Source organism: Drosophila ananassae, chromosome 2R (assembly GCF_017639315.1).
Source record: "Drosophila ananassae strain 14024-0371.13 chromosome 2R, ASM1763931v2, whole genome shotgun sequence".
Lineage (NCBI taxonomy): Eukaryota > Metazoa > Arthropoda > Insecta > Diptera > Drosophilidae > Drosophila > Drosophila ananassae.
The window spans coordinates 26,514,194-26,525,152 of NC_057928.1; the positions used below are offsets into that span (position 1 = coordinate 26,514,194).

General features: G+C 52.4%; 2 protein-coding genes across 2 annotated transcripts; one reads left to right on the forward strand and one right to left on the reverse strand.

Annotated features, from left to right (window-relative positions):
• The first annotated feature begins 306 nt into the window (after positions 1-306).
• On the forward strand, positions 307-8,978 carry LOC6507484 (intraflagellar transport protein 172 homolog). Its single transcript, XM_001955874.3, has 5 exons — positions 307-3,505; positions 3,571-3,916; positions 3,979-4,265; positions 4,321-5,364; positions 5,423-8,978. Exons 1-5 carry the CDS (start codon positions 3,467-3,469, stop codon positions 8,969-8,971), a joined length of 5,265 nt encoding a protein of 1,754 aa, XP_001955910.1. The 5' UTR covers positions 307-3,466; the 3' UTR covers positions 8,972-8,978.
• Positions 8,979-8,988: 10 nt separating this feature from the next.
• On the reverse strand, positions 8,989-10,891 carry LOC6507556 (regulation of nuclear pre-mRNA domain-containing protein 1A). Its single transcript, XM_001955873.4, has 4 exons — positions 10,561-10,891; positions 9,811-10,502; positions 9,573-9,716; positions 8,989-9,321 (listed from the first exon to the last, which is right to left on the reverse strand). The coding sequence occupies exons 1-4, from the start codon at positions 10,709-10,711 to the stop codon at positions 9,169-9,171; spliced, it is 1,140 nt and encodes a 379-aa protein (XP_001955909.1). The 5' UTR covers positions 10,712-10,891; the 3' UTR covers positions 8,989-9,168.
• Between the last annotated feature and the right edge of the window lie 68 nt (positions 10,892-10,959).

Genomic DNA, 10,959 nt, shown 5'->3' on the forward strand with positions numbered 1-10,959 from the left:
ACAGTCCCCGAGTTCCGTGCCGGCTCCTGCCTCTGGGGGGCTTGTTAAATGATTGACCTAGGCTCCCTATCCGCCTCCACCTCCACCTCCTCCAGCTCCTGTCACGGCTATTATTGTTATGGCAATCGCTTTGATTGCACGTTAGCAGCGTATAATTATATTTAATTTTTGGGACCTCGAAGAGCAGGTATACGGCGAATGTTCACATTTGACTCTTAATGTGATAGTTAATTCTCCATAGTTCCATACTTATTTCAAAGCACGTCTGAATGGTATTTGACAGTTATTATTATTAAGACCGAATACTGGTTAAAAATGAATTAAATTATACTGCCCACCTGGCTAATGGAGGGTGCCATTTTGTGGAACAAATTTATCACAAAATTCATCACAGTTTTCACTTTTTGCGGCAGTCGTCTGTTTCTCGTTTTTGCATTTTGCATTCCTTTGTTTTTAGTGAAATCACCCCCTAGACTTCTTTCATGCGCTTGACAAACTGTGTAAAAATCTCCGCTGACCGGGAAGTAATTTGAAAATGTTATTCATTATGCATAGCCCTCGTAGTTCTGGTTTCCGAACCCATCGCCCCACTCGAACTCCGCTGCCGCGCTCTGCTGTTATTTTTCGCGCACTTCCTGCCGCACTTTTCCGAGTTTGTTGCAGTTCCTACGCACGGTCTGGGAAATCCCTGAGAGAGACTTTGGGCAGGAGTCGGGTGGGCTAGTGTATGTGACCGAAAGTTGAAGAAAAACTTTCGGTTTTCGCTTTCGCCGGGTCGGGCCGGGTTCTGCGGAAAAGTGCGCGAAACACTAATGCCCGGATTTGAGCTGAGGCTGTCGGAGTTTTAACCAGATTGTTGCCTTAAAGCCGAATTAGCGAAGCTTCTGCGGCCGGCAGAAATGGCTTAACCCATTAAAGGCTGCCTTTCCATCTAGGTTACTGCGAAATGAGGAGTGTAGAAAAGTTTTCACATCCTAGACCCGATTACAACCAATAGCCAGATGCGAAAGCCCAAATGGTTTTAAAGCCAACTCTCCCTCCAAATGTATTTAAAAAGGACTTTATCCCTTAACTACCTAATTGAGAACATCTTGAGCACTTCCAGCCTCCTAAGCCTGCTCACAGAGACATAAATTGTAAGGCGACAAATTAAGCCGCGCCCAGAGGCCAGTCGGCTACTGTCACAGGGACGAGGATGTGGCCGAAAAGTGCAGTGCCAGCCAAACGCCACAAGAGCAATATCAAAGGGAAACCGTGGAAACAATGACAGACCAGGGCAGAGGAGCCATAAGGATATCGCTCGCAGAGCGGGGCGGGGGCGGCCAAAGGAAGCCTTGAGAGAAACAGCCAAGTTTTAGAGACAAAAGTCTGGCGATGGTTTAAGGCAGGCCAAAAGGAACTGAGATAAAAATGGCGCGCGTCGCATGGAACATGAACCAAAATGGCACCCACAAGAGCTTCCGGCAGAAGTCCGCTTTAACAACTCTTTTACCCACGCACACTCACATATGGAGGCAGGCCCCCACCATGCGCTTATCCCGCACACCTGAGTACAGATTAATAGCGCAGATTGTGCCCAACGAGGACATTTGGAACTGGCGGTCAGGCTCAAATGCTTTGAATTTAAAAGACCACCCAGAGTGTTGTGGCAAAACAATTTCTTGCGCTGGTCGGACTTAAGAGGAAGGCCTTTTTAAGTCTGCGGCTGGGAGAGCTAGCGTTTCGGCCGCAACTGTTTCTAGGAACATAGCCGAGAACGCCCTGCACATTAGCGAGGATTCGCAGTTGGGAGTTGGCTCCCAACGTTGGCGGGCAGCAGGAGGGGCATGCTTTTGTCATAAACCCATTAAAAGTCAAGGACAAAATTCATGTTGCATGTTTACTCATGCACACTCGCACACTCCGCCCACACCTACACAAACATGTGTAGGACCATATTCGTATACAAACATCACAGAGCTGAAGGAACAGGCAGCGTCAACAAAGTAGCTTTAATTAATGAAACTCATTAAAGGGACGCCAGGCACTGGCACTGGCACTGGCACATCCTCTTTCACAGAGCACAGCAGCTCTCAGTGGCTCGGCAAAAGGCCACAAACGCGGCCAAAAGGACCAAGGACCAAAGGAGCAGCCTAGACTGAATTGCCTGCTTTGACCTGCCACAATGCGTTGGGCCATACATTAGCCACGATGGGGCATTGCTTTCGACTTGGCCTGGTCCAGTGCCATTGAATAAAATAATCAGCAGCAGTAGTAGTAGTAACCTTATCCTGTTTCCTGTTTCCATTTGGCCGAGGCGCACGAACCGAGTGTTGGCTTCAGGCCCGAGCGAACCACACAATCGGAAAGGTACCGAGCACCGCGAGAGAGCAAAAGTGGGGAAAAGCTGGGGAAATGGTGGTGAAAGTTCTCTGGACTCCGAACTCCGACCGAGGCAGTGAAAGTATAACAGTCAAGCAGTATCTATTTACAGTGAAAATTGGCGGATTAAAATATTTGAAAAGTCTACTTGTTCTGGTAACAAAAACAGGTAGAAAATGGATGTTAAGTAGTATATTTCTGCTTTCTATAACGGTAAAGAGAGTGCTATAATCAACTGTATAACTACTAACATTTTACTCTTCTAATTAAGGGTGCTATAAGGGATGTTTATAGCTGGCGACTAACAAACATTTTCAAACAGAGTGAGGAGGTTATAATAAAAGGGTAACAATAAGGAAGTAATGGTCTAAGAGCTTGCCCATAACTGCATTCTACTGCTTTTTAACTATAAAGGATGCTATAAAGGAAGCTATAAAGGATGCTATAAGGGATGTTTTGAAAGCAGTAACGCCCAGAGATTTTCAATGTTCATCATTGGTGTTATACGGGTTAGTTTGTAGAATTACCGTTAGAGGGCTTTTTATACCAATTGGGAGTCCGCCCCCACCCCAAGGTCATGCGCTCTCGCCAACGCACAGTTGCCAGCACACCTGTATGAATAGTCCTCTCTCCTGCCTCGCTCTCCTTCCCCGTGACCTGCGCACTCCCGATTTCGCCTTTGAAAGGACTAGGACAACTGAGAACAGGCAGTGCTGGCTGCACAGAAAGCAACAGCTTTGTGCTGCTTCCCCACCAGGACCTCCCCCACTGCCACCCGTCCGCACATCCACATCCTGTCCCGTTCTGTGGCAGCCCCGGCACCTGCTGCATCTTGAAACAAAGGCCATTTATTTAGAATGGCAGCGCAAAACGGAAGCGCCAAGAAAATAGACAACACAACATTCCACGGACACCGCAAACGGCGCTGGGGGTGGAATCGGGTGGGAATGGCAGCAGGAGTGCGCGGGGATGGGAGTGTGGTTGCCGGGTTCCCGGTTGCCACAACAACTGCCACAAGCCACAACAAGAGAAAACTGCGACGGAAAATTAATAAATTCCTGCTCGGGAAATATATTGTTTATTTAAAGACGTCAAAGGCTTAAAGATGCAGCTAAAATACCTACGAACCTTGTTGGAGGGTCAGGTGAGATTAGTACTATTGAAAAGGGTTAATCAGAAGGGTTAGCTAACATAATCCGTATCCTGAAGGAGCAAATTCAACGCATTGCTGGCCTAGCCTGGTCCCCCAACCAACAGAAGCTGGCTGTAGCCTCTGCCGATCGACACATCCTGCTCTACGACGACTCCGGCGAAAGGCGTGATAAGTTTAGCACCAAGCCCGCGAATCCCGCCAACGGAAAGAACTCCTACGTCATCCGAGGATTGGCCTTCAGCCCGGACTCCACTAAGCTGGCTGTCGGCCAGAGCGACAGCATTGTGTATGTTTACAAGCTGGGCGAGTCCTGGAACGACAAAAAGGTCATTTGCAACAAGTTTCCCCAGGCGAGTGCAGTCACGGCCCTTATCTGGCTTTCGTCGGGAGCCATAATTGCAGGTAAACCTACATTTTTAAATGGTGGACCCAGTATCCTCAAAGATCTTTCTATGTGTCGCCAGGACTGGAGGATGGAAAAATCCGTGCACTTCACAGCAAGAACAACAAGTCGCAGAGCCTCTACGGCGGCGACAGCATCTGTATTTCGCTGGCGGCCAACACTAAAGGCACTGGGTTCCTCAGCGGTCACAACGACGGCACCATCATCCGCTACTTCATGACGGATGAGGCGACGGAGCCCCTTGGTAGAGTGGTTCAGCACCCAGTGCCGCCATTCGCTCTTGCCTGGCCGCAAGGGGGGTTCTGCGCGGGCGGCTGCGATCAGCGGATAGTCTTCTACGACAACATGGTGGGTTGCCCATCAAAAGCCACCAAATCGTAGGGCTCATCCTCTTCTGTTTCAGGGTCGCCAGCTGCGAACCTTCGATTACTCCCGCACCGAGGGCGAACGGGAATTCACAGTGGCCGCCTGCAGCCCAAACGGGCAGGCGGTTGCCTTCGGCAGCTTTGACCGCATCCGCATCTTCGCCTGGAGTCCCCGGCAGGCCGCCTGGAGTGAGAGCGCGACCAAAGAGGTCTCCTGCCTGTACACCATCACCTTGCTCATCTGGCGAAGGGACGGCGCCCGGCTCGCCCTGGGGTCCGTAAGTGGGGCCGTACTTCTCTTTGAATCCGTTCTCCGTCGGACTGTCTGGCAGGACAAGTTCGAGCTGATCTTTGTGGCGCCTAGCCAGCTTTTGGTACGAACCCTGACGGAGCCTTCCCAGCAGCTGACCATTGAGTCGCAGCTGGGACTGGAGATAGACGATGTGAGGATCATGGGCAGGGACAATTACTTAGTGTCGCGCACCGAGGAGTCTCTGATTCTGTGCGACTTGACCCGCAATCTCAGCAGCGAGGTTCCCTGGACTGCGTCGGGCCACCACGAGCGTTTCTACTTCGAGAATCCGAACGTGTGCCTGGTGTTCAACGTTGGTGAGCTGAGTTTGGTGGAGTACGGCGATAACTGCATCCTGGGCTCTGTGCGGACGGAATTCGTCAATCCGCACGTAATATCCGTGCGCCTCAACGAGCGGGGAAACGCTAGAGAGAACAAGAAACTGGCCTTTTTGTTGGACGCCAAAACCATATGCGTTGTGGATCTGGTGAGTCAGATGACCTATGGACAGATTAGCCACGAGACCAAGATTGACTGGCTAGAGCTGAGTGAGACGGCCCACAAGCTGCTCTTCCGGGACAAGAAGCTGCGGCTCATTCTGGTGGACACCTACACGGGCAAGAAGCAAACACTGCTCAGCAACATATCCTTCGTCCAGTGGGTGCCCCAGAGCGATGTGGTCGTGGCCCAGAGCAACTCGAACCTGGCCATTTGGTACAACATCGATCTTCCCGAGCACGTCACGCTGCAGAACATCCGCGGGGAAGCCGTCGAGGTGTTGCGGGAGAATGTGAGTAATCTGTAAGGATCAAAAGTTGTTTATTATCATCCAAAATCTAATCCCTCAGGGACGCACCGTGGTCCGCTCCCAGGACGGGCCCAGTGAGCACAATTACCAGCTGGACGAGGGCCTCGTGGAGTTTGGCACGGCCGTGAACGACAGCGATTTTGGACGAGCGGTACACTTCCTGGAATCCTTGGGCGACAAACCCGCTGCCAAAGCCATGTGGCACAACCTAGCCATAATATCTCTTGAAGATGGGAATCTGCGCGTAGCCCAGCGCTGCTATGCCGCCTTGGGAAACGTTTCGAAAGCATACTATTTAGCCGGGATGATCCAGCTGGCGGATGAATTCGAGGCGTCCACCGGCTCGCCTGGCCTTCTGTGCCCCGAGGTTCGTGCCAAGATGGCACTTCTCGGATCGGACCTGCGCACGGCCGAGCGCATATACCTGGAGCAGGGCGACATCGAAGCCGCCCTGCGGATGTACCAGCAGCTGGGCATGTGGGACGAGGCGGTTGCGCTGGCAGAGAGACGCGGCTATGGGAAAATCTCGGAGCTTAAGCAGCAGCACATGGAATACCTGATGAGTAGCGAACAGCAGGAGAAGGCCGGGCTCGTGCTCGAGGAGCAGGGTGACGTTCAGCAAGCCATGTCGTTGTACCTGAAGGCCAACAAACCGGCCAGGGCTGCCCGGCTGGCCCTGAAAACGCCGCATCTTCTGCAGGATGAGCAACTGATGCTACAGGTCACGGAAGGGCTGGTGCGCTCGGAGCTTTACGAACTGGCCGGAGACATTGCCCAGCGATTGTCCCGTCCAGAAGCAGCTCTGGCGCTGTACCGCAAAGGTGGTGCCTATGCAAGAGCTCTGGAGCTGGGGCGAGTGGTGGCCCCACAAGAGGTCACATCGCTGGAGGAAGAGTGGGGCGACTGGCTGGTGAGCCGCAAGCAACTGGATGCCTCCATAAACCACTACATCGAAGCAGGTGCCACCCAGAAGGCTCTGGAAGCAGCGGTAGGAGCCAAGCAGTGGCGCAAGGCGGTGCAAATAGCAAAGGTTCTGGACGAGCCGGAGCTGATCCAGCGGTATGCACTGGATCTTGCCAAGCATTTGGCCTTTGCCGGAGACCTAGACGCGGCGGAAGACATGCTAGTGAGAGCTAATCTTCACAAGGATGCGATTGAACTCCTAAATCGCCATGGAAAGTGGGAGCGGGCCTATGTGATTGGAGAGAAGTACCTGCCGTCGGAGCAGCTCAGGGAGCTATTCGTACAACTGGCAGCCACCTTGGAGGAGCAGGGAAAATACAGGGATGCGGAGAAAGTCCTCATAGCTGTCAATGAACCAGACTTGGCGATAGCCATGTACAAGCGCCGGGAGCTGTACGACTCCATGATTCGTTTGGTGGAGAAGCATCACAAGGATCTTCTCGATAGCACCCATCTCCACCTCGCCCGCCAGCTGGAGTCGCGGGGCAAACTGAAGAACGCCGAACTGCACTTCGTGGCCTCCGGGGATTGGAAATCGGCCGTGCATATGTACTGCTCTTCGGGCCGCTGGGAGGATGGCTATCGAGTGGCCAAACAGAAGGGCACAGAGGGAGCCAGCCAGCAAGTGGCTTATATGTGGGCCAAATCTATGCCCACAGAGAGTGCGGTCCGTTTGCTGAGCAAACTGGGACTGCTGGACACCGCTGTGGGCTTTGCCTGCGACTCGGGACAGTTCGAGTTTGCCATGGAGCTGTGCAGATTTGCGGGAAAGCCGACGGATGAAGTCCACTTGAAGATCGCCATGTCGCTGGAGGACGAGGGCAAGTTCGAAGCGGCGGAGGAAGAATTCCTGAAGGCCCACAAGCCTAGGGAAGCCATACTGATGTACCAGCATGCTGGGGACTGGCAGGCGGCCCTAAATGTGGCTGAGCTGCACCTTTCTGAGGCTGTGGGGGAAGTCCTGATCGGACAAGCATCGGCGGCGCTGGAGACCAGAAACTACAAAGACTACGAGGCTCTGCTGCTCAGAGCCCAACGCCCGGACTTGATTGTGGAGCACTACAAACAGGAATCGCTTTATGAGGATGCCTTGCGAATCGCCGAAGAGCACTACCCGGCGGCGCTGAACGATTTGAGACGCCTGCAGGCTCAGCTTCAGAGGGGTCAAGCCCAGGCCCAAGCCAACGAGGATGCGGCCTCCATTTCCAGGTCTTATCTCCAGAAGGCCGCGGAATTCGCGAAGAAGGAGCAGTTCCGGAAGGCAGCCGAGTGCCTCATGCAAATCGACTCGTCCAACGCCGAGGACGCAGTCACCTTGGAGAGAGCCCTGCTTCGAGCCGCGGAGATATGCAACCAGTTCCTAGAGGGTCAGGATGCCCAGGAGCTGGCGCAGGCTCTGGGCCCGCGACTTCTGGCCATTAAGCAGATCGGACCAGCTGCTCAGCTTTACCTGGCCGCCGACATGCCCAAGCAAGCGGTGGACGTTTTCATCAAAACAGAACAGTGGAGCAAGGCCCGGAGGCTGGCCAAGGAGATCGATGCAGACCTGCAACTCCTGGCCTACGTGGAACAGCAGCAAAAGCTCTCTCTGAAGAACGAGGGCAATATCGAGCAGCTGGCGGACATAGACGTGGTATCCGCCTTGGATCTTCTGGCAGAGCAAGGCCAATGGCAGCGTTGTTTGGAGAAGGCCAAGCAGCTGAATCCAGCCGTGCTGCAAAAGTATGTGGCGGTTTATGCGGCACAACTAATCCGGGAAGGCAACTGCACCACCGCCCTGGGGCTCTACTTGACTTACGGAGCTCCACCCATCGAGGCTCACTACAATATCTACACTAGGATCGCCTTGGATTGCCTGGCACTGAGGGAGGAGCAATCGGAGGGTGGATCCTTGTGGCGACAGCTGAGGGAATTCCTCTTTCGCTTGATTCAATCTCTCAAGGAGTCTCCGGAGAAAGCTCAAACCAGTTTTGCTGGCAGCATGGAGCAGTTTCTGTTGGTATCTCATTACTATGCCACTCGAGCCGCTTGCAGAGATGTTCAGGCTCTCCAGCCGGTTGCACTTCGACTGTCATTGGCTCTGCTCCGGCACACGGATCTCCTGCCGGTGGATAAGGGCTTCTACGAAGCTGGGATGGATCTTCGCCAGGCAGGTCGCGAGTCCGAGGCTTTTGTAATGCTAAATCACTACCTGGACGTGTGCGAAGCCATCGAAGAGGGTTCCGGGCAGTTGGTGGATCATTCCGACCTGGCTAGCACCGATTTTCCCAGCTCCGTACCGTTGCCGGAGGACATACACTTGAAGAACGACCCGAACCTGCACGAGGAGGTGCGGGAGTGGGTGCTGGCCGTAAGCATGGATCAGCAGGTGGATCAGCAGCTGCCCACCGACGATCGCGGGTTGTATGAGTCGAGCTTGGGGTCGGGCGACCTTGCCTGTCTGCTGAGCGGCTTTCCAGTTAGAGGCCGCCAGCCGGTGACCTTCCAGGGATCAAACAACCAAGTCAATCGCGATGTCTGGAGTAAGTTCTCCGTAGCCGTAAAGATGTCTCCGGGAACTGGCATCGCCGACATTATAACCTTCACTGAAAAATGGCAAGGATCAGCCAACTATGTTATGCACTAAAGGAAAAGAAATAACTATTTAAATGGCTTGCAAATGTATGATCTATTAAACGGTCAATAAAAGGTGACTGGATTAGAGCCAGGGAGGACAGGGTGACAATGCGAATACGGGGAAAACTGAATATATATATGTATATTTATATAACTCTATGCTTCACTTTAGGTAACTGCTCTTGGGCAGCACGATCAGGCAACAGATCAGTGCAGTGCGTTGAAGAGATCGCCAGCGGAGGGCAGGGGTGCCAGTCCGCCAGTCACATCCGGCAGTTGAGTCAAGTCGGGCAGGTTGGAGAGGTGGTCGTGGATCTCCTTCTGCAGGCCCAGCATCTTGGCCAGCTTCTTCTTGTGTTCCTGCAAGTACACAGGCAACGAATCGATTATTAGGATTCACATAAAATTAAAAGTCCCATTAGTGGTAGTTGAAACTAGATAAATTAATTGAAACTGATTTCAATTAAAAGACAAATAGGGAAATAGAAATGGAAAGCGTTTTTAGAAATTTTTTTACTAATTTTAATCAGATCTTCTTTGAACAACCACTTTGGAACCTTATCTAGTAGCCCTCGTAGTAAGCAACATGCCAAACGAGGCGGAAAACGTACATCGAGGCGTTGTTCGGCCTGGGACAGCAGCTCCTTCTGTTCCGCCTGAAAATCACGCAGCATGGTAGCGAGCTTGGTGCGTTCCTCCATTTCTGCAGCCAGTCGAGCATTATAGTCGTTGAGCAGATCCACAGCCTCGTTAACCTGTAAATGGTAATGGTGTTTTAATTCAACAAGTTATAATAGTTTATCCAGCTCCCATTGAAAAATGAAAAAAGGCCACCGCTTATGTTCGCACCTGCTTCGCCAATGCTTTGGCCTTGTCCTTGTCCTCCAGCTTGCTGATGCAGCTGATTTCGGATATTTCCTGGGGAAGCTTGGCAATCCGCTCCCGCACCACAGCATCGCTAGAGGCAGAGTTCTCGATGCTGGTCAGCGCCTTTATCAGCTCCTCTGGTTCAGGAGGTTCGCCCAAAGGAAGGTAGGGCGGCGTATGTCCGTTTTCTGGCTGCCCCACTGCGCCGGATGGCTCCTCGGCAGATGGGACAGCGTTGGCACTGCTGCCGCTGCTTTGGTGGTGGTGTTGTCGAGAACGCTTCGACTTGGAGTGCCGCTCCTCGTGTTTGCGCTTCTCGCGGCGCTCCGACTTCTCCGCTCTATGCTCCCGCTCTTTCTCTGGTTTCTCTTGATCTCCAGCTGACTTGCTGCCATTGCTGCTGCTGCCGGCCCCACCAGTGCTGGCTTCCCGGTGCAAGCGCCCACGCCAGTCAGCGATGGTCTTCGGATCGTAAACGCCGCGCTCCAGCCAAATATTTAAGATGCGGCCCAGGCTCCCCAAGAGTTTGTCCGAGTTGCATTTCTCCCCGATGTGGGAGAAAATCTTTGCCAGAACATGGCTGAACTCCTTCCCGTACTCCGGGCCCTTCTTCTTGCTATTCTGAATCACATCGTTGGCCAAGTACATGAAAGTCAGCTTCTTGGGCTCCGGCACTGTGGGTGGTTGGATTCAAAGCATTAGACCCGGTCTCGAACGACTCAAAGCACTCACCATTCTCTAGCTCCCGCTGCCAGGTCTTCACTATCGCCGCACTGTGTTTGCGGTGGTGAATCAGCCACAAGGATAAAGTTTGGATCGACTGCTGGCTGCTGTTCAATTCCGCAAGTTTTTTTAATAGCGCGGATTCCGTAAACGCCGACATGGCTTTTCCGGCTTCAGAGTCGGGCAAGAGCCTTCGTAGGTAATTAGTTCGTAAAGGGCTTTATCGGTCGACACGGAATTGGCAAAACCAAAATATATATTCCCCTTTTTACCTGCTGGTTGTTTTTAGGGTTGTTGATAATATATGTTATGCCAGGGATGTGAACACAAAATTGTTGTTTCGAAAAATATCGATATTTTGAAAAAGTTTTTTTCCGGTGAAAATAATACACACAAAACCAAAAAACA